The sequence below is a fragment of the Anneissia japonica genome, unplaced genomic scaffold (genome assembly GCF_011630105.1).
Source record: "Anneissia japonica isolate Jap-2015-1 unplaced genomic scaffold, ASM1163010v1 scaffold1489_len2284818_cov182, whole genome shotgun sequence".
In the NCBI taxonomy this organism is placed as follows: domain Eukaryota; kingdom Metazoa; phylum Echinodermata; class Crinoidea; order Comatulida; family Comatulidae; genus Anneissia; species Anneissia japonica.
Genome location: NW_022698455.1, coordinates 1,097,978 through 1,120,578, shown reverse-complemented (window position 1 = coordinate 1,120,578; position 22,601 = coordinate 1,097,978). Strand labels below are relative to the sequence as shown.

Here is a 22,601-nt window from a genome sequence, read left to right as displayed (position 1 = left end):
ATATATATATATATAAAAGAATGGAATACTGTATGATGTTACTGATTCTTAATGTACCATTTCTCGCCACACATCTTGGCCTACTAACACTATCGCTATTCAGTGTGAAGGTATACCGTACTCATAATATCAGCTTTTGGTGTGTATTTTACTTTGGTGTCTGTAAAAAATAAACTAAAATCATTATATATTTTAAAAGCAGTCTTTAATTGAAGCGAAAATTTCAGTTTGGTCTGCGAAAAACATTTGGTGCCTAATAACCAGCACTAAACAATGGTCTTTACAGAGTAATTCAGATTTAATATATTAAATTTTTTATAATGGATGTACAGTTACTGCATGTTGTTTTTTTTATTATTTTTTCTTAGTAAAACATTTCTTGTTAGCCACACATCAAGTCCTACTCGTTTTACACAACTTTCCACTAATTACTAAAATCATCACGTAACATTACTGTTAGGCCTATTCATCATACAAAATAACACTGTAGTATACACAAAACATCATCTTTTGATGTGCATTGGCTAATATTTCTATGTTTAAGTCATACAACAACATATATTACAGACAAAATGCATTAACATCACCATTTCATTCAAACGGGGCTGCAGAAAATTGGTCTTTAATTGGAGGGGTCTTTAATTGGAGGTAGACCTGTATTATTAGTATACAGTACTTATATTATAGACTATAAATCGAATTTTGGCTACTCTTAACATGGAAACACACTACCGGGCAGATGGACGTGTCGCCGACGAGATTCGATACAACGCAAAGCGACGATCCACCGAAAATGCTACCGTCAATGAATAGACACGGAGCGGAGATAGATTCGTAGATTGTAGATACGTTTACACTATTTTTGGAGTGCGCCCTTAATCATCACAAGTCATCACACAAATTCTGTTTAAACGGATAGGGTGTTCTACCGGCTAAATACTCACTACCATATAATTGAGCTTCCTGCTAAGCCCTGCCCTTGGATATTGTTGCTAAGCTTCCACAAAAACACGTAAACACACGTGCGTTTGTGGGACAATGCGTGCTTGTTGGACACTCCCGTTTTACTGGTACACTGCTGTGATTGGTCAGATGTTAAGTTTGATTGACACTCTGGAAAGCTCAATTAACTACTAGGCCTATGCATGATGTATCACTTACTGAAACTTACACATTTACTGAAATTGATGAATTATTCCTGCTAAATATAATGCTTTTCTGAGACACAGTAAGCTCACAAGAACCAACGGTATCCTTGACAACTTAAAACGACTTTTCGATACAAACCCGTATTTTATATGTTAAGCACTTGCCATTGGCGATATATTTGAAATAAATTAAGTACATTTTATCATGTTTCGGCAAGAAAGTAATTGTGAAGCGGGCCGCTTGGATTCCGTGAGTCTGTTTGACGTCAGTCAGTTCCAAAACCGATGAGTTAGTGGATGAAAATATTCCTTGTAGATTACATTTTTTATTTAACACAAGGCACTACGTAAACCCTAAACTTACTGCGGTGACCCATTTACACTTCACACGTGAATTGTCTTGTGGGTGTCTGTTTGTGTGAAAATATATATTTAGGTGTAAAAATGTAGGTAATGTGTGGCTTCGTGTACTGAACGCACCACTTATTTGTTTAAAAAAATGTTTACGGTACTCTACCATGGGCATACCAGACGCCAACCAGTCACAAAAAATGAATTTGGTGTTGCGTGGTCCTGCGCGTGGTTATTTTTTTTTACAAGATGCTGAGCTCCTTGGCGCCTGGATGTTTTTGTTTTTTAAAAACATCGGGTGGTGATATTTTGAACATAAACATATGCATAAATATCATTCTTGTGTATCTGGGATTTGGTTGTGGTTAGGCTTATGTATTTCAATCCCAGCTGTATTCTTCCGAATGCTAAATTGCTGACTCCAATCTGCCGAAACCCAGTTTGCCGAATGTAAGATTGCAGACCAAACAACTCCGAATCCCAGTTTGCAGAATGTCAGATTGACAGTTCCCGCTTTTCTGAACCCTGTTTTCCAAATGACGATTTACTATGTTAATATATCGAATGCCTTCTCCGGCAAAACTGGGTTTAGGAAAAGTGGGAGTCGATAATCTGGCACAGCAAGCTGGGAATTGGGATTGTTTAGTCGGAAATCAGACATTCGGCAAACTGTGTTCTGACACGCAGGAATCGGCAATCTGGCAATCGGCTAATTGTGATTCGGCAAATTGACCTAGTTCTTTAAAGCGTTCTTCGTTCGGATCTTAATCCACTAGGATGATGTATTTAATCTTATGATTAAAAACTACATTTTCTAAACCTTCCCAATATCCGATAGCAAGTTGCCATACTTACTAGCGGATGTGAATAGAATGTAAAAAATTTCCGGTATTATTTTACTTAAATAACATTTCAAATGGTATTTTTGGAAACAAGGCTGTCCATAATATTATTCTTTCAAAATATCCAAGGTAACTTATTATGTGATTAAAATCGCATCGATCGGTATCACCGAATATCAATACCACACACATACACAGAAGTAGAAGGAATTAAGGTAGAAATTAAAAAGGGGCTTCTTAATCTGTTTTCTGGGCTAACGAAAGAAAACAAGTTGATAGCTACACGATTAATCCTATATATTTTCAGTTTAGTAAATATCAGTTCTCGCAGACGGATCATTCTCATAGTGTTTTTTGTTATCGACTTGCTTAGCATTTTCATTGTTTTCAACGTCTTCTCGCGATCGAGCCATCAGAGGTTAACAAATGCATAGTATAGGCCAACTGTATGCCTATTTAATGGAAGACAGAAAGACGCAGTTGGTAATTACAAGACATTATATTTTACAGTAATGTTAATGAGTTTTTACTTTAAGCCCTTCCTCCTCATCTGGTTGGCCGAATGCGCGTTAAAATCTACAGCCACCTGTCGTAGGTCCGGGGAGAGGCGCATGCCTTATCGGCTTCTACACAGTTAACACTTCATAATCCGTCAGTTCCCCCAGCATACATTTTTCTCCCATCGGCCCCTTGACCTATTTACTGCTAAGTTCATATGCTTGTCATTCCGAAAAGATATTTTTAAACGAGCGATACAATTCGTTAGTAATTTTTTTTTTATGCTAGCTCTGTAAAAATTAACGCGTGTGTTAAAATGTTACACACGTAGATATTATATACGCATTGGACTAAAACAACTTAGTGATAAACATTTATTGACATTGAATTTTCTAATTTATACGCTGATTATAAAGATTATACCCTAGATGAAAATATTTGAAAGGGAAAGTGAGCAACACATTGTATTGTTTTCAGTTCACTTTTCTTTTCGTAAATTCTAAGAAATGAGATAAAATGTTGGCGTATTATTGCAAAATCGTATTCGGAATCTGAAGTAATGTATGTAATATTTTTAAACAGCATACAAGGGTATTGTCACCAAAAACAGTACGCTTTTGCATGTTATTGACTTTTCCTGACAAGTTTTCATCGTCGAATTAACCGCGGCTTTGCAAACTAATGCTAAATTAAATTCGATAATCAATTTAAATATACGTTATTGCAGTGACGATTCAGAGTATGACGCGAAAACACGTATTTCCCACAATTTGCTTAGAACTTCGAAAATGAGCAAAAACTAGTATGATCGACACACCTACCCCCACTTCAACTCCAGGCTTAGATTTTTGAACTAATGTATCCACCCACTTGTCACTATGGCTACATGCCTTCTGGGAAGAATAATACTGATGCCAGTGACCCTATAAATACATGAATTAGATTGTAATTAATTAGCAATGTACTTTCCTAGAACAGAGAACATACAAACTCGAAAACTAATGATCTTGTTTACACAGAATGTTAAATATTTATAATCATTACCTATATCTACCATTTATTGTATAAACGATGTCTATGATATTAAGCGCAATGTCTAATACATCGACCATTGTTATTGTTATCGTTTGTTAACAGATGTCATCGTATACACCATCTTCATCGTCATCCTCAGTCATCGTCATCCTCACGCTCGCCGTCATAATCGTCATTATCATCAACATCGTCGTAATTATTAAGCGTTGATAATACGTTATATAAGTCAACCTACTATTATTATCACCATTATTATTATTTATTTATGTATTCATTATTATTGTAAATATAAATGATGTCTATAAAGTTGATATAAACGACTAGGAAAAATATGCATGCATAACTTATAATATTATTAGTGTTTTAAAAATTAATAATATTGTTATTATTATTATTATCATTATTATATTATTATCATCATTATCATTATTACTGTTATTATTATTAATATTATTATTATTATAATTATTAGTATTACAGTTATTATCATCATTATGTTTGTTATCATAAAGAAAACAGAATAGACAGAGCACAATGGTCTTAATAAAATAAAAAGAATTTCTTTTCATTGCATGACTTCTTTAAAAAACTGTTACAAACATCTAGGCTTTATATCTTGAAAGTTTCCACGAGCCTGTCATTGTGCGGTGAGAACGTTGGCGTTTTGCTCCTAAGAGGGAAATTACTTTAAATGCAATGTACTTAATGTTGTCGTGGGGACTTAAACGTAATGCTTGACATATCTGGCTAAAAAGAAAGCTTGTCGAAATGGAAAGGTTGTTCTAGTAAAGGGGCTTGGATAGTCAGACCAGCGGTGGCGCCAGAAATTTGCCGACAAGGTGTCCGACTTGTCCGACAGAGGGGTCTGAGCCAAGGGGCCGAAGAAGCCTTGGCTGACGGCCCGGAATAAAACCTGCTTTGTAGGGTTCACGGGGAGAGCTTTTATGGATTATTGTGGTCAAAAGTGTGCTTTAATTCACAATATTAGGGAATGGCAGTCGAAATAACGTTGTTTGGATAAGTAAATCATTTTTAAAAATGTTTGATCCAACGACCTAGTGCGTCGGACGTCAGGGGGTGCAGGCCTGTCCGACGGGGAAGGAAGGGGGTGGAGAAAAAATCCTTCCCTCCGCTGGCGCCACCACTGAGTCAGACATCCATATTATCACGTCAACTACAAGTATCTTTAAAAATGACGGTTCATACTTTTATACTGCGACATATTGTCATCATATTTATATGACTTGCTTTAGAGATCAATTTATCAAAGATGTTTTCTTCTCTGTTGAACAGCTTTTCTTTATTAACTTTCCATTGTATGCAATCATGCACAACTCATACCAGTTGGTCCTATCATATTAAGATTGTATTGCAGCCAAACGGTTATTAACGTTTGAGGGGGTAATTTAAAAAAATCATCCACTGAGGAATTTATACAACTGCTCGCATTAAATAGTTTCAAATTGGAAGTTGATGATTAAGTGAGAAGAGTGAACCTTTGCCTGATGACGCAAGCTTTTATTTTTCGCAGGGCGTGTTCCTCACGTTTTGCAGGGCATGTTCCTCACAAGGCCTCCTCGTAGATATGCCCCTAGCTGTTGTAACTCTTGATCCAATGACCGGGATAATAATGGGATATATAAGCGAACAGATGTCACGGAAATAATTATACGTATACTACCATTATCATCCGTTTTAAATTCACAATATACACGATGTATTTAATTTGAATACATCTTCTGTAATTAATGGACCAAAAATAAGAACAACAGCAATAAATAATAATTCGAGTTAGTAGTGAATAATCACCATTCCATTAACCATCAGTGATTAATTATCAATAATAGGCCTATAAAACATTAATAGTTAACTATTTACGTCCATATTCACATTGGCGATTGTTGGTAGATACACACACTAAACCTGTTGACAATATCAGAGAGTTGCTTACTAAATAACAGTGCAATCAGAGCAGTAAGTATTACTGACTACAAATCATAGTTTTGCTGATTAAAATCAAAGAATTGTTGACTACAATCCATAGTTTTGCTGACTAAAATCAAAGTGTTGCTGACTACAATAAGAGAATCACTTTTACTGACTAACTAAAATCAAAGTGTTACTGAACAAACTCAAATCGATATAGTGTTTGCAGTACCCTACTACTTGGGGATCGGATTCAACAATAGTTACCTAAGCGCAAGCTCTGTAGTCTAGTGGTTATGGCACCAGGCTAGTTATCTGGAGATCGTGGGTTCGTTTCCCACCCGAATCACTTGGGTACGATAAGTCAGGTAGGGAAAAACATCACTCCTCACTCCTACAATCAGAGTCTTACTGACTACAAGAATAGTTTTGCTGATTACAATCCGAGTGCCGCTGACTCAGTGGCGGGGTGGGGACCTTTCCCTCCCCAGAAAATTTTCCCCTCCCCAGATTTCAGACACAGGGGTCGCCACTGCTGATAAATATTGCATATTTTTAAATTTACTTGGATTATGCAAATAGCCCAAGAATGGAAACACAAGAGCTGACTAATAATGTGTATGATGAAAATGCTGATTATTCATGGACGTATCAACATTCAAACATCAGTAGATCCCAGTATTCAGGTAACATTTTAATTTTGGTATTCATACATTTTGCTTCCTCGATAATTCAAATGAGAAAATTTCAATTAAAAATATACTTAATATACTTTAGTAAGATTTTCACATCTCTCCGATTTGGGTAATGAAAAGCCAGCGTTGCAAAAGTGGGTCCAAAAAATTACAAGTAGGGATTTGGGTAACCACAATGATTGCCTTGAACTATAATGATGAGCTCCGAGATCATCATGGGAGAATACGGTCCTGTTAAAGGTCCTGCAATGGGTAATAGGTTTTCTTCTTTCGTTCAGTTGCTTTTCATGAAAAAAAATAAAAAGCGTGCAGTATGAAACGAGCTCTAGTAATGGTTGTGTGTATGTCAACTGTTCTACAGTAATGAAAGCCAAGCAGTGGTGTATATAGGAGTCTAGAAATGGAGTGGGGATAGCTCGCAAAACAAGGTGATATGAGGTGATTTTCAACTACTTCATATGTGAATACCTTCACTGGAAATGTTGGGAGAGAAAAAAAAAATTAAACCTACTTTAAAAACCTAATGAAATCATTTTAATGATTTTCAGTGACAACCAACTTTTTAATTGTAGACAGAAACTCAAAAACCGCCTCAATTTTTAGGTCCTGAGGTCGAATTGAACTGTAGTTAAATTAGATCACAACATTAAATTATCATTAAAACTGTTTCGAAAGTGGTACTATATTTTCAGATTGGAAACTCTTTGTATGTACCTTGCTTGTCATTTTTGGAGGCGTTGCGCTTGTTGGCATTATTTTGTGGTTTTGGCAATTACCAATCTATTAATGCCATTAAATTCAGCAGTGAACATATTTATCTACTGGTGGCGAATTCCAGAATTTTGAAGAGCTTACACACAAGCACTGTGTTTTCGCAGAAATACTGGCATTGTAGCATGAAAAAAGAAAAAAATCAAGGTTGTTCTGTCAACAGAAAACACAGCCATCCTTAATGCAGCATCACTACTTCTGAATTTACTACCATAGTGTTGAATAGTTCAAGTTTTAGTGTTGAATAGTTCAAGTTTTACAATTTTTCTTATAATATATTAAAATACCGGAAAATTAGTTATGTATACTGTATATATAACAATTAGGTTCATCTCGTCTTATGTAGACTACTCAAAATGGGTCATTAACAGCCCAACAAATATGAAGTTTTTTAAAGGATATTTAGAATGAACACTCTTTAATACATAAAACAGGATATGAAATTCAATATTAAAATACTGCACTCCTAAATTGTTGCAGGACCCTGTTATTTATTTGGTGATCCAATGTCTGACAACCGCTGGGCAAGCTTATAACAATCTGTTGTTTTGTTACTCATTGCTTCATTATGTTACGAAAGTGTTTTTATGATCTTATCTATTAATGTATATATGAATCCATTGTCGATGATATTACGAGGTGGAGCAACACTCACAATAAATGCAGAAGCAATTTATGTTGTTACTCAAGTTTTAATACATTTCAATGTTGATTTTGATAATTCAACAAGTCAATATAACCCAATATCAGTGCAACCTAAATGTTAACTCACAACGTCAACAAGATGTCTACCAAGACGACTACGAATACAAATCAATAAAAAATGATTTAATCCTTAGTCGATGTGCCTAAATATATAAATCAAAATAAAATAAATAAAATATCACAGTTAATTTTACTTTCTACATTTATATTATTAGGAGGAATCTCATAGAAATATTATTGAAAAAATATGTATCATGATTTTACAGTACTTACTTTTTACATCACTCATTATATCAAAATATGTTATGCTCACACATAGTGGAGCCTGATTAAGAGAAAAATCAGCTAGTAGGTCGCAGCTGGGAAATCATAAAATAAATTTTGTAATTAAGTAAGTCAGTTGTATGCAAGAGCTACAACACCACTTCATTAAAGTTTGATCCTTATTCATTCAATTTATGCAATCCTCTAACTGTGGGTAAAGTTGTTAAGACGCTCTTATGATGTCCTGACATCTCCTGTCACTTGTCAGGGGCATGCCTTGCCCCTCTAGCAAATGACAACCCTGTCCACAATTTATCACAAGTCAAATCAATTTGACAATAAATTCACAGAATTTCAAACTAAATTCAATAACACAGTATAACCAGTGTTTATATTTACTATGGTAACTAGAATGTAACCTATGATCTACAAACAGATGCCAAATTTAGATATTAATTGGCTAATTAATATTCATAAGTGTTACCATGGCAACAGAAAATTGAGCTGCAAATGGCACCAATGGTAAAGTAAAATTTGTCATATATTTTTTTAATCAAAATAATATCGATCAAATGGAAATGTTCAGAAGCAAGGTCATATCAAAAGGTATCAAATTTAAATAAACAATTTCTTTATTACTAAAATAAATATGTTTTCATTACATTGTACTAATATTTACGAATAGACTTTCTTAGATATGAAAAAAATTGTGAACACATCTCACTGTCACACCCATTTTGCTCATGTTTAGTGCAACTACTAAAGAATTTATAACAAAATTAAGTAATATATGAATGTAACATAAAAATAAATTTCAGCATACAGCTTTATTCATCAACTACATCATCCAGATTAATGCTGTCATCATACTCTATCGCCCTCTTTGTCCTTTTGCCTAAAAGGTCGCTCATGTTTTCCGGTGGATGTCCTTTTGGAATGGCAACTTTCACTCCTAAGTGCTCCTGGGAAATCAGAGTGCCTGCTGGGATTGCTTTAGCAGCAACAATGCTTTTCCCCAGCTATAAAGAAAAAAAAAATCCTTTTGCTGTGCTTGACTTTCTTATTATTAAAAGAAAATGATTTAAAAATAAGTTTTTGGATCACCAAATAGTGAATGTTTGAAGAAAACCAAAGTACTGTACGAAAAATTTTCACTTACTTTGTTAAACGTTGGACGCTCGCATTCTCTCATTTCCTTGACATGTGACCCAAATGCACGTTCTACAATCCGAATCTGTTTAATGAGTTCAGTCAACTCGTCAGGTTCTGAAAAAGAAAAGGAAAGTATACTTTTGCCAAATACAGTGTAGTCAAATAATATTTTGTTCCAAGAAACCATCTCCTATATATACGTATTTATACGTTCAATTTGAATACAAGGACATATATTTATTTCATATTAGGTGATAAGAATAAAAGATAAGTACATGAAAATCTTGCTAGAGGTTTTAATGAGTGTAATAGACAGCAGTATTCTAAGTTCTGTTGGCTACACCTGTGGTAATAATCACATGTGCACTGACTGAAGCATCTGGACTATTGTGCCCCTGCTGCCGCCGTTGTCGTCAATTTCATCACTGTCTATCCTCACCACCATCATTATCATCACCAATCATCCTTTCAATCTCATTTGCAACATTCTCCTCTTCTGCAACCTCTACATTACCTTCCTTTATATCCTCCTACTCGTTATCATTATTATCATCCTTATCATCCTTCGCATAATCACCATCCACATTATCAAAGGGTCCCATATTAACATTTTCTCTTAGTGGTCAAGCTTGTGTCATATTTTACTTATCCTTAAGGACGTAACAAGTTTAGCTTGAACTAACATTTTCTTTTTTTGCAAATCGTGAATTTGAACATGTACAGTGAAGATGTTTTGTACTGAAACAGAACAAAACAAACAAGTAACAATAAGATTGGATTATCTTTCAAAAGATGCTCCTCTTTGATATTACAATATCTCTTACGATATTTGTAAAAATAATGGTCATCACACCGACTACTTAATAGTATTTTACTTGTCCTTACATAATTTAGGTCGTTTTGGGCAATAGGACGACTGTAAACATAGGACCCTGTTATCAACATCTTCATCCTTATCATCAACATCTTCATTCTCATCATCAACAATATCTTCATCTTCATTCTCTTTCACAAAATTGAGACCAATCAGATATGTAAAATCTGCCACCACCACCAACAAAACAACCAAAATCAAATGCCACCTAATATTTTCTTTGAGGTAGGCTAGCACTTACCTAATGATGCTTCGTGGTCGTTGCCCTTCCATGTCTTGTCCATTGTGATGTGTCTCTCGACAACCTTAGCTCCCATTGCAACGGCGGCAAGGGTGATGGTCATTCCGCTCTCATGACCTGAATAGCCCACGGGAATATCTGGAAACTCCTTCCGATATACCTATTTACAAAAAGATGCTTTTTAAATTTTAATGCAATCTTGGAAATAACTCAAATCTGTATAACAATTTTTTAATATTTAATATATTTAAAGATATAATAATAAAGTTATAAACTACAGTATTGAGCATTAACTATATTATATATACTGTAATTTAATTTGTCTCAATACAGTAGTAAAAAGCTAAAACCAGTAACAATAAAAGCATAAAACATTCTAAAAGCAGGCTGAGATGGGATACATAACATTGACTCTGAAAATGCCAATAATAGCTGGGTAGGTACTGTATAAGCCTACAGTAGGCCTTATCCTGGTTTCTGAAGAATCGCTACACAGTCGCTACATTGTTTTCACTGCAATCCTTGCACTGCGTAGCTGTCCCTGACGTAATTGGGAACACTCCCTGATGCAACTGACCAATCAGCGTCGCCAAAGGAGGTGGCGACAGAGTGCAGCGATTCTTATGGAAACCCCAGGCTTTTCACAGAGTCTTGCTTGTGCTTCTTAAATAGGTGTAGATAGACCAGGTCTAGGACTTGTTATATTTAATTATTTTATTATTATTGTTAATATTCAATTATGAATAAATAAACAGACAAATAAATATATAAGCTTACATCCATAATTCGCAGGTGAACATCCTCTGGAGCTAACGGATAAGCACTTGTACATTGAAGGAAACAAAAATTTTCATTTATTGGTTTCACAGTATTGTATACCTGAAAGATATATGAAAGTAGAATATAGTATTTCCAATTAAAATTTCATTCAAGACCAGTTTCTATATTCTTTGCACTAGCTAGTAAATTAAGTGCTAATCAATTTAGGGATTTTGGGTCCCGGGTCTGAGTCCCGGTGGAGGCTGACCTTTGTTTTCTTTCTTTTTCAGATTCTTCTTCCTGAAATTTCAAAATATATCCACACACACATACGTCAAGAGATAATGCAAGATGGTTTAGGGCTTATCTTTTAATGTTTAATATTTCCTGTATTATTAAGGTATCTCTCCAGAGATCCTGTGTTGTCGTTTGGGATGCTTAAGACTGAAGGCATACAACATTGATATATATAATAGTTGTCTCAGGTTTCACGAGCGTTGGATACTTATGTGGTATTGGCATATACATGTAGTATGGAGTGTAAAATGAATTGCTTCCAATCAGATTCAAAACTTGATTGTTGAGAAGGGATTTTTAGGGGGAGTTTATTCGAGGGAGGCATATATTTGAGATAGGCGTTTTTTTGGGTGTAAAATGGATACACATAATTACCATCAAAATGTTTAATGTTTGCGTGATCATAAAGACTTATTGATTACAACCAGGTTAGAAAAAGTGAAATTCTACTGGAGTAGAAACTTAATGTGTTGAGAATGATGCTGATTTTGAAGAAAAAATCAATGCCCTGGGGTGTTCAATCGTGGGAGACCCTAACTCCAAATGAGGCTCTGAGGGGGGCGTTTATTCAAAGCGGAGTGTTAAATGAATAAAGATGGTATTACTGAATACATAAAATAGTATGGCAAATATTATATTATTATTTCTAATTTCTTGTATGAAGTGATAATTACTTTTTTCATTGTATCGAGTGTCTGCATTCCTGAGGAGATGATCATTGGTCGGCCCATCTTGGCACTCTTTGCCAGGAATGTTAAATTATTGGTGTCTCCTGAACCAATCTTGAAAAATGGAACATCTAATTCATTCAAGAATTCTTGTGCAGCCTGCAAAGAAAATAGAAAACTAATTAACAAATAATTATTGGCAATTAAATATTAATGTTTGTTTATTTCAGTTATATTTCATAATGTATGAAATAGAGATAGGAAAACAATTAGTAACAGGCACCTTAACTGCCAAGGCATTATACAAATCATTTACAAGTATGCAAATCATTTACAAATATGCAAATAGTTTACAAATATGGAAATGATTTACCAATATGGAAATGATTGACAAATATGGCTGCAAATCATTTACAATCATTTACAAATATGCACATAATTTACAAATATGCAAATCATTTACATATATGCATATCATTCACAAATACAGTGCACCATCCAATTCGAAACCCCTCTCCGAGACCACTTTTCCAACGACCCAAATAACAATCTTTAACCTTTTAACACAAAGCTGGCCCTTTAATTGGAGACCAACCCGAGACCACCCCAAGTTTTCAGGTCCCAAAGGTGGTCTCGAATTGGAGGGTGAACTGCAAATCATTTACTTCATCCATTCCTGAAGCTGTGAAGAATATGCCAATCTCCTCTGCATAAGCCTTCAGTTCTCTATATTGCTCATGGCTGAATTCCAGGAATCGCTTGTGCTCTCCATATGTCTTTCCCCAGGAATGCTTGGAAGTGTATGGCTTAGCTAATGCTGCCTTGTTGAATTTGAAGTCTAACTCGCTTTTCTGGAACTTGGCGCAGTCTGCTCCAGCATCCTGAGTAGATAAAAATAATGAAGGTAATAATATCAACAATTCTAACACGAATAATTGCAGCTATCTTAATGCTAAGTAATTACTATACTAATTTTAGAATGGGTGATATTAAATTTTAGCCTTGAGGCAAGGTTTGAAGACCAGCAAATCCCTATTCCCTGCTTGAAAAATATATAGTTTGTATTGTAACTGACATGACAATGGCTGTCTGTCTTCAAACACAGCCACCACTAAGTAAATGAATAGGCATCATATACAACTAATATAATATGATAAATATATTTTATCTATATTTAGCTAATAATAGGCTAGGCCTTGGCTAATGAATGCCAGTCAATTCGAGCCAATGCCAGTTCTAGTGGATGTCAGTTTGATCGGATGCCAGTTTGAGCGGATGCCAGTTTGAGCGGATGCCTTTAGTGCGAACTATAACAAGGACGAATTTATCGTCGCCCTATTCTTGTATTTGTTTGTTATAAATGCAAAAAATGCTCTGTGCATCAAAGTTCTGAAATGTTTTTTTGACAATTATTACATCCTACTACCAGATGACCGCTGCAAGCACTTATATACTTTAAAACTATAGAATTTTGCACGTTTCAGGTGAATTCACGGTTTTTGCCTCCAGTTTAATGGTTTTGTATTTAAAAAAGCAAATTATATTTGTAATTGAATTATATAGTGTTGATTTAGGCCTATATTTGTAAATGTAACTTTAATTGTAATTGTTATTTTCCTGGGCGACCCCACACCACGTTTTCTTTCGTGAGTCAAAATAGAATCTCTAAAAGTCGATCTCAGGGTTTTTGTTATGAAACACTACAGCCGGTAGAGAATTAACAGCAGGTAACTTTGATTTGGATTACTGACCACACTCCTTTTGGGCATACCACAACACACATCAGCAAGACCTAGGCCCTAGTAGGCCAGCTCTTTCTATTCTACAGTATTCTACCTAGGCCCTAAGAGGTAGCCTTGAAAATTGAAGCGTAGGCCAGGTGCTAGGCTAGGCCTCCTCCTAGGTAGGCCTAAAAATGCAAATTGTTAGCTCAAAAACAGGAAATCGTAATTTGTTCATAACTCGAAGAGGCCGTTGTTCGCACAAGTGGATTTTTTTCCGCTCGAACTAGAATCCGCTCGAATAAATTCTGCTCGAAACTGGCATTCGCTTGAAGTGGTATCCGCTCGAATTGACTGGTTCCCAGGCTAATGATAATATTATTATTAATAATTATTAATAACATGTAATTGTAGGCCCTACCTACTCATTGCTATTTCACTTTTGAACAAATAAAACGAAACCAACATACTCTACTAGGCCTAGTACTAGGCGGAGCCTTACCTAGCCTCACCGGATACTAACCTAGCCTAGTAGGGTGGGTAGGGCTATCTTTCTTCTGGTCAAGGCCTAGCCTAGGTCTACTCCTAGGGCTAGACCTAGTATCTTTCTATTATTATATGCCCAGGGTTGTAGCTGAAGAAAAATATTAAAACTAAAGGCCTTTTAAAAAAGGGTGGGTGATACATAGACATTTTTAGGTTGGGTGCATGATATTGATAACATTGGCAATCTAAACCAAAAGAGTGGATTTTAAGGATGGAAAAGTGGGTTAATAAGGGTGGGTGGAGGGCCATAAAATTAGCTTTAGACTGGGTGGAACTTCAAGGCTAGGTAGGTTCCCCCGCCCACCATAAATACCTCCCTGTAAGCAATTACATACACTGTACAGCCTCTGTCTGTACTGTAATGCTAGACACTGGCCTAGCCTACCTTTGCGACTTTAATCAGTTGTTTGGCGATTTTGATGTCACCTTGATGATTCTGACCAATTTCTGCAATGATAAAACAAGGATGATCCCCTCCGATTTTACGACCTGGAGCAAGCTCAAACGTCAGAGGCATGTTTAAGTAAGTGTTGGGCCTAAATGTGACCGATGTGAGAGCGGTTTCCAAGCAAACGTCCAGTCCGATCCCATACAACCAACACACGTCCACGCGGCGCGGCAGCGTTAAAAGACCGATTTGAAGTATGGCGTGAGCATTGAGCCGACTAAGAATGTCGTGTTGGATCGTTGGTTTCTCATCATTATCTTTCCATTGAAAGATAATGATGACAAAATCGTATCTCGTACGATACCATTGTGCCATCATCCGACCAATCAGAATTAGAATAGCATAAATGTAGCATGTGAGTGGATGCGATATTTATACTTTACAACATGTATGTTGTTTTTTCGGTTCACTTCGTCGCCACTCAAAACAAATGATAGTGTATTTAAACTTTCTGTTTTGAATGATGGCAAGTTGTGAAGTCTGATGAGAATCTGATTTCAGATTATTTGGTCCTAGTACTCTTACGTGTTTATCTGATATACATTTGATATTTGTAAAGTGCTACAGGCATCGTGCGAAATCTAGGTCTGTATTTACTTTCTGTCGTCCTACACACAACACACTCAGCTCAGGGAGGCGTGTCTGTTTGCTGAACTGATTTAGGCCTACAGTAAAAGTGGTTCGTCAACTAGCCTAGGCCTAGGTAGTAGTAGATATACCAAACTAGTGTTGTACCTGATCGATGGCCAAGGGAACGAGCAATTTATAATGAACTCAAAGAATGACCAACCAAACTCTGAGGAGAACAAGAGAGGGAAACGTCAAAGACATAATTCTATTAGAAAACCACGTAAGTAAAGCACTGTTTTTGCAATACAAACTTAGCCCAGCCAGGCTAGGCCTAGGTAGGGGGTCTAGTTATTAATAATCATGGAGGAATAATAATAATTATAATTTTTTTTTACTTGCATTTAATTTTATTTTTATGCTCTAAGTCAGTAGGTATTATTATGGAGAAGGAGTAAATTAATTTTACAATTTGCTTGACTTTGTCTTAAGATTATTCCTACATTTAATTAAATTTTTTATGCTTTAAGTTAAGTATGTTTTTAAAATAAGATGTTGGATAAAATTGATGTTTATTTATCCAATTTATCCAATAAAAAGAAAATCTTACTGGCTAGTTTGTCAGCCTGTTGTTTTGAGAAACAATCTTTTTTTTGGACTTTTACATTTTGCTTAGAACTGGAAACTTCAATATTTCAAAATATGGCTTAATTAATGAACAATTACACTATATGGCCTAAAAGTTACAATGTTTTATTGTTTAATTTATATAACCATAATAAAACTTGTTTGAATTGATTAGGTTCAGTGTTCCAATTAATATTTAATAAATAATACTGAAAAATGTATGACTTAATATTTATTAATCTTTATTTAAATATTCTGTAAAACATTTAATTAAGTGAATGCACAAAATATAAACAAAGATATCATTACTCTGTTTGACCAGCATAATTTGAAATTTGTCACTAACAATCTTTTCTTTTTATACAAGTTTGATAGTGATTCAAAACACAAACACAAAAATAGACTAAACTAAGAATTAACTTTTCTGTAATGTTTATTATGTGGAGAATTGTATTGGATCTAGAAATGAGCACTTGCTCCTTCTAGAATTTGTTTTAAATTTCTAGGTGAAAGTCACGCCATTATTGATGAACTGGTACCGGCACAATATTCCATTGAACTACCAGTATTTTAAACAGCAGTACACATGAAAATAACTCTTTATCTTTGTAATGTATAGATACAGGTAGTGGTAGCTTCCATATATTATCTTTAAGGCTATGATTGATCAGTTAGGAATATGCCATCATTACATTTTTTAATTCCTATAGAGTACCACAGTCGTGTCGTCACAACACCAGGTGGCGCCCTCGGGACGTTGGTTACCGTTCATTACGCCTTCAGGAATGACTTCATAATCTTAATGGTTTAGAATAGGCTTTCTGGAATAGGCATTTTAAAACCTAAATTTGCCATCAAAATGTACTAAAACACAAAAAACTTGCATTATATTAGTTATCGAACACACATTTAATCATCAATTATTAACATTTACAAAGAAAAATTAAGATACAACTTCTTAATAATTACGTTAGAAATTGGGATCAACGGTTTGTCAGTGGCGAAAATGGCATCGGTTGAAAGCATTTTTGTCGCCGATAGCAACGGAGTAGTATCATGTGGTATTGTGACGTAACACTGTAGCATAAGACCATTGTGTTGCTTGGGACTGTATAATGTGTACATATATAATTGTAAGTCTCTGTGTAATGCTGATTTTTCAAAGAAGCAAACTCCCAAAAGGTGTTTTGTTTTGATCTGATTCTTTGCAGCAAGGGATGGATATCCATTATTTCCTATTAAAACAAAAATATAAATATATACCTGAATAAGATTCCACATTAAGTTACCAATATTAAATTATTGTTAATTAGAAGTCATTTAAAAAAAAAAATCTCATTCCCATTAGGCGAGACTTTGGTTAAATGCTTGTATAAACTTATATGATTAGGAAGAAGTATACAATATATTCTGAGATTTCAAGGCAGCTGTGGGCGTAATAAATATAAAGTAAAATTTTCATTTTTTTTTTCTGAAATTTCCATTTTTCACTAAGAGCCAAAAATAAATTTTTATTTTTATTCGAAATCATCATTATTGACGTGTGGCGTGTTTGCGAATCAAAGTATAATAGTCTTGCCTAAAACTGTTAAAAAAAACCTGCATTGAGCTATAATTTGTAAGTTGCCTCTAATACTACTTTGTATTTACATTTATTTGCTTTTAACTGTTATTATCAATTAACAATACATTGCATAATACCATTCCCATAAAAATTTATTACCTGGTAGAATTCAACTTAACCTTATTTTTGTAGTTAAAAATAACAAAAAATGTTCATTAATGACTCGTATGGAGCTTATAAACTTGAGTATTCAACATATTTAAGAATTTTTGTAGTTAAGAACAGCAAAAACTTTTAATAACAACTCATATTGAGCTTATAAAATTGAATATTTAAAATTTTAGTTTCAACTGTATCAATAAAGATCATATTTCCTTACCAATTAAGAAATCATTTCATAAATAATTAGCATTCTCATAAAACTTTGATTGATTGGTTCTGTAATCATAACTAATTAAAACTGACTATGTACAAAAAAACTTAACAATTTTGATCAGTGCAAGAGAATGGCTTGTTTTGTGACCAACAAATTGTATTGCCGGTATACATGAGCTTTTGACCACTCCACAATGGTCTTAATACTTTCTTACTTGGTTGTAGAGACGAAAGCAAATCTTATACGCCCATACTCAGTAGTTGATTGGTCAGAGTCAGATGAAAGGTTGGTACAAACTGGGTGACTGATATGAGCTTTTTTTTTTTTTGCAAGAATGGATTTGAATTAGTTAACATAACAGAGTCAACCCTAACAACATTACGTGGCTATGTACTCCATTCATTTACCAAACGAATTGAAAAAGCATACTTCGGAATATTTTTATTAAATTGCTGCTTACAAATTTTAAGGGGATGGCCATGTGTTATCAAAGCAGTATTTAATTGAAAAAAACATTTGACAAGCAAATCCTTTAATCCTTAAAATATGTTGAAAGTCTGCACAGATTCTCCTATAAATTAACAAAGGTAACTTCAACTTCTTTAACAGCTCTGAATAATCAAAATCTCTTAGGTTGGGTATCAATTTAGTTACCGTTCTTTGAACATTCTCGATCAAAATTTTATCCATGTTAAACATCGGCCACCTGATGCAGATCACTATATGATAAAAAGCTTGTGCATTAATAAAAATTTGTTAGTCTTTAGTCTACTATTTACTTTTTATAACATACTGTTGTCATCCAGAGTTAAAAAATAGTCATACAGTATTGCAGGGATCTCGGTTTGGAAGAATAGCCAAATAGCTAAACACATCTTATTCTGGTAGATAATTGATAACACATATGCAAATATGGAGATAAGTTATGTTATTTTCTAGGAGATTCTTGCTTGCTCGCAGGAGTCCGGGAGGCCTTCCCAATTTCCGGGAGACTCCTGCGACTTCCGGGAGACTTGCGACCCCTGACATTGTGGCCTTTATTTATGACCTTACGCTTTTTTTCAAATGATAATTACCCAATTAATGAGTGTCATTACAGCATTTCCTGTAAATTAACGGAGCCATGGTGTAAAATTCTACAAAATATCAGTTGCTCGGAAAGTAATTTAGGATGGATACTTTAAAACTTTCAAGTAACTTAACAAGTTGTTTCTTGATACGTAAATGTATCAAGAAACAAATTTAAAAGACATTTTTAAGGGTGGGTTGGTAATAACATTGAAAAACTCTAAATAGTAAGAGTGGATTTTAAAGATGGAAAATGGGGAGGGTAGAAGGAGAAACACTTAAATTCCACCTCCGCTTACCATAACCACATCCCTGAAAGGTGTGATAAATACAGAATTATAAATGGCTTAAATCAAAATTAAAATGTAGATCTGTGTACCTTTAATAATATGTTAAAACACTTGACCTTTTCATTAATTTTGATAAAGACCGTATGGTATTTAAATAAAATTGTTTATGCATTTAACCTTCTATTAGATAAAAAAAAAAAAAATTGTGTTCGCCATGTTTTGAGAAAATCCACAAAAGTGTGTAGGTCAGTAGGAAAACTTTTTTTTTCATTTTACAACCAAATGTGTGTTTACGCCTAAAAAGTAGAAAATACACAAATTAAAGAGAAAAATTTTTGATTCGCATCGCGTACCATCCAGCAAAATAGGCTAGCCTTGGCTCCCTAGCCGACACAGTACATTTTTTTTTTTGGCCTTATTGAAATCATAAAACATTGCCATGTTTTTTCTGGTGGTAGCTCTAATACCTTGTGGCTTGCTCAAATACCCAAATGCATTGTCCCCTATTACTGTAGTTATGCCATTGTATCTTCATAATACCTATACTTTTGACTAAAAATTTGGTAATTTATAATAAGACTGCATAGTACTTGAATTAAGCATTAATTAAGAATGAGATCACAAAAGCAAAAACATATTTTTACTGGTGGTAGATCAAGCATTTAAATTTGGATTCCATCCTCATTGACCTCCAATTTAACTAAGGGCACATGAAAAAATTGATTAGATTATCACTCTTTAAAAAAAAAAAATGATGAGGTCGTTTTCTTTTTTTTTCTCTTGTTTTTTTAATCGGAATGATAGAATATTGCTTTTTTTTTATCGACGAGGGAGGGACTGTTTTTATTTGGCAAGAATAATATTGTAAATATTGTATAAAAACTGGTTTAACTTTTTTTTATTTTTTTAAAGAAAATGTTGTTTTTTGTATGCTGCTGAATAAATAATGTGGCAATAACAAAAAAATGTTATTCCCGAATCAGTATTTCCCAAATCTTTGATGCGGGCGGAAGTGATAATCTAACAATTTTTTCTATGATGCCCTAATACAGTACATCATAGTATGATATATTATACCATATATTACAAGAGTGATATTTTATAGCCACATTTATATTCCCATATTTATTTAAATTTTTCAAAATTATTAAAAAAATTGAGAAAAACAAAGAAAATTATATTCAAGTTTAAGTCTGTGAGTGCCATTTCCGGCCATAGATGCCATAATCATAAATGTTCTTACCTGAGCCCCAACCGTGGTATGGTGAGGCTAACGTAGTTTTGACTCCCTATCTGTGAAATTCTTTCCTTGGGTCCCCTCTATTTCAAATATTGCTGGATCAATCTCTGTTAATGTTATATATATATTACATATTCCTATGTACGTAGGAATATAGACCTACAATGAAATTAATTTGACTAGGTTTCAGCATAATTGAAGAAACAAGGAAAAATATATATTGATCAGCTTTACTACTACTTAATCCTATGATTGAATTATTAATTGGCGGCAGAGTGGTAAAAAGAGGTTCTTGATTGGTGTGTATAAGTGCAAGTAAGATTCTTTAACATTGACTAGATGACATTGAATAAATGAAGAGGTTACTGGGGTGAAATGGATCGTTTACAATGGATTGTGCTATTTTGATGAGGCATTTGTTATAGAGTATCTAATTTTGATTGTGCAATGCCAATAGTATGTGACGCATGTTAAACAATTTTGTTCAGGAGTTTCAATTGTATATGGACACTGTGTACTACCCATCAAAATGAAGAGATCTATAGTATTTGTGTAATACTTATATATTTACTCAATCTATTTTCTTCAGCTATGCCATGGTTTGGAGTAGACATCGGCGGAACTCTCGCAAAACTTGTTTATTTCGAGCCAACGGACGTGACCAGTCCCGAGGATGATCCAGAAATAGAGATGGACACGTTACAGAACATTCGGCATTACTTAACTTCAAATGTTGCCTATGGCGACACTGGTATACGAGACGTTCACCTTGAAATGAAGAATATACAAATTCTAGACCACGTAGGGTCTCTGCACTTTATACGTTTTCCAACGGCTAGTATGAATCTATTTTTAGAGATGGTTGATGTTAAAAATTTACGAAGCTTAGCAGACACAATTCACGCAACAGGGGGTGGTGCTTACAAATTTGAATCAGACTTTCATGAAGTAAGTAGTGTGTATTTTTTATTCTTATTTTAATAAATTTCCAGATCACATTTATAACAATCAAACAAAATAACTATACATTAAGTTGAAATGAAAAACTCTGGGCAAACAAATTACAGGTCTCTGCGATTGTCAAAAGTTTAAAAGAAACTTAAAGTGGCTCTCTATATTTGTAATTCCCATTAATATTTTACTAATCTTGCTCACCTTCACTTATTGGAAAGCATATTCCTATGTGCTGATTAAATTTAAATACAAATAATGTTAACATCGCATAATACTCAGTTTCTAAACACTTTCAACAAAAGTCCAATAGAAGTCGAATAAGAGAAACGAGAAAAGACAAAGAAAGAAGAATAAAAAATCATCAACGAAAAAACAAAAGAAAAACAACTTGACTTAAAGCCCCATTCCCGGCAAAATTTCACTAAAAATGACTTTTTTTAGAAAATATGCATTTGCATTACTCCAATTATTATAAATCATGGAATATTGGCATGAATTTTAGTTTTATGCAAAAGAATAAAAAAAATGAGAAATACAGACTATTTCTCATAAAATATTATCATTTTCTTGACGAATTCATCGTTACTAGGCAAATTCAGAGGTTGTAGATCGCATCCACTGGAATACTCTCGTTTTATGTATACCTTATACAGTCAATAAAGAGCGCCCTCTCTAATGAGATTACTTTTTGTACTTCGCATCTCGCACAATGCAGTCGTTCGGTTAGGCTGAGATATGTTTGTTTAAGTGTCAAAATCTCAGTCAGAATCAGTTTTTTAACAAAGTTGAAATAATTTCTATGAAATATTATATTTCACAAGTGTCAATACTAGCAACGGAAAATATCATGTCGGCCGTTTTTATGTGTGATAACAGAACCTAAATCGAGGTAAGGCTAGACCTAGCCAGCAGCGTTGGGTAGGCTAATGTTTTCGGCGCCTACGATATTTCTTCTCACGACCTATCGCAAAATC

General features: G+C 34.3%; 2 protein-coding genes across 2 annotated transcripts in view; one reads left to right on the top strand and one right to left on the bottom strand.

Annotated features, from left to right (window-relative positions):
• Nucleotides 1-7,938: 7,938 nt before the first annotated feature.
• LOC117102584 (sialic acid synthase-like) lies at nt 7,939-15,271 on the bottom strand. The gene is made up of 7 exons (XM_033242907.1): nt 14,879-15,271; nt 12,892-13,107; nt 12,233-12,385; nt 11,280-11,381; nt 10,503-10,662; nt 9,395-9,501; nt 7,939-9,254 (listed from the first exon to the last, which is right to left on the bottom strand). Exons 1-7 carry the CDS (start codon nt 15,257-15,259, stop codon nt 9,063-9,065), a joined length of 1,311 nt encoding a protein of 436 aa, XP_033098798.1. The 5' UTR covers nt 15,260-15,271; the 3' UTR covers nt 7,939-9,062.
• A 58-nt stretch (nt 15,272-15,329) lies between these two features.
• LOC117102585 (pantothenate kinase 3-like) overlaps nt 15,330-22,601 on the top strand; it is a 17,145-nt gene continuing 9,873 nt past the window's right edge. Inside the window, exons 1-2 of the mRNA XM_033242909.1 lie at nt 15,330-15,791; nt 21,263-21,621. Of these exons, the coding sequence (XP_033098800.1) occupies nt 15,710-15,791; nt 21,263-21,621 (441 nt within the window). The 5' untranslated portion in view covers nt 15,330-15,709. The remainder of the gene's footprint in view (nt 15,792-21,262; nt 21,622-22,601) is intronic.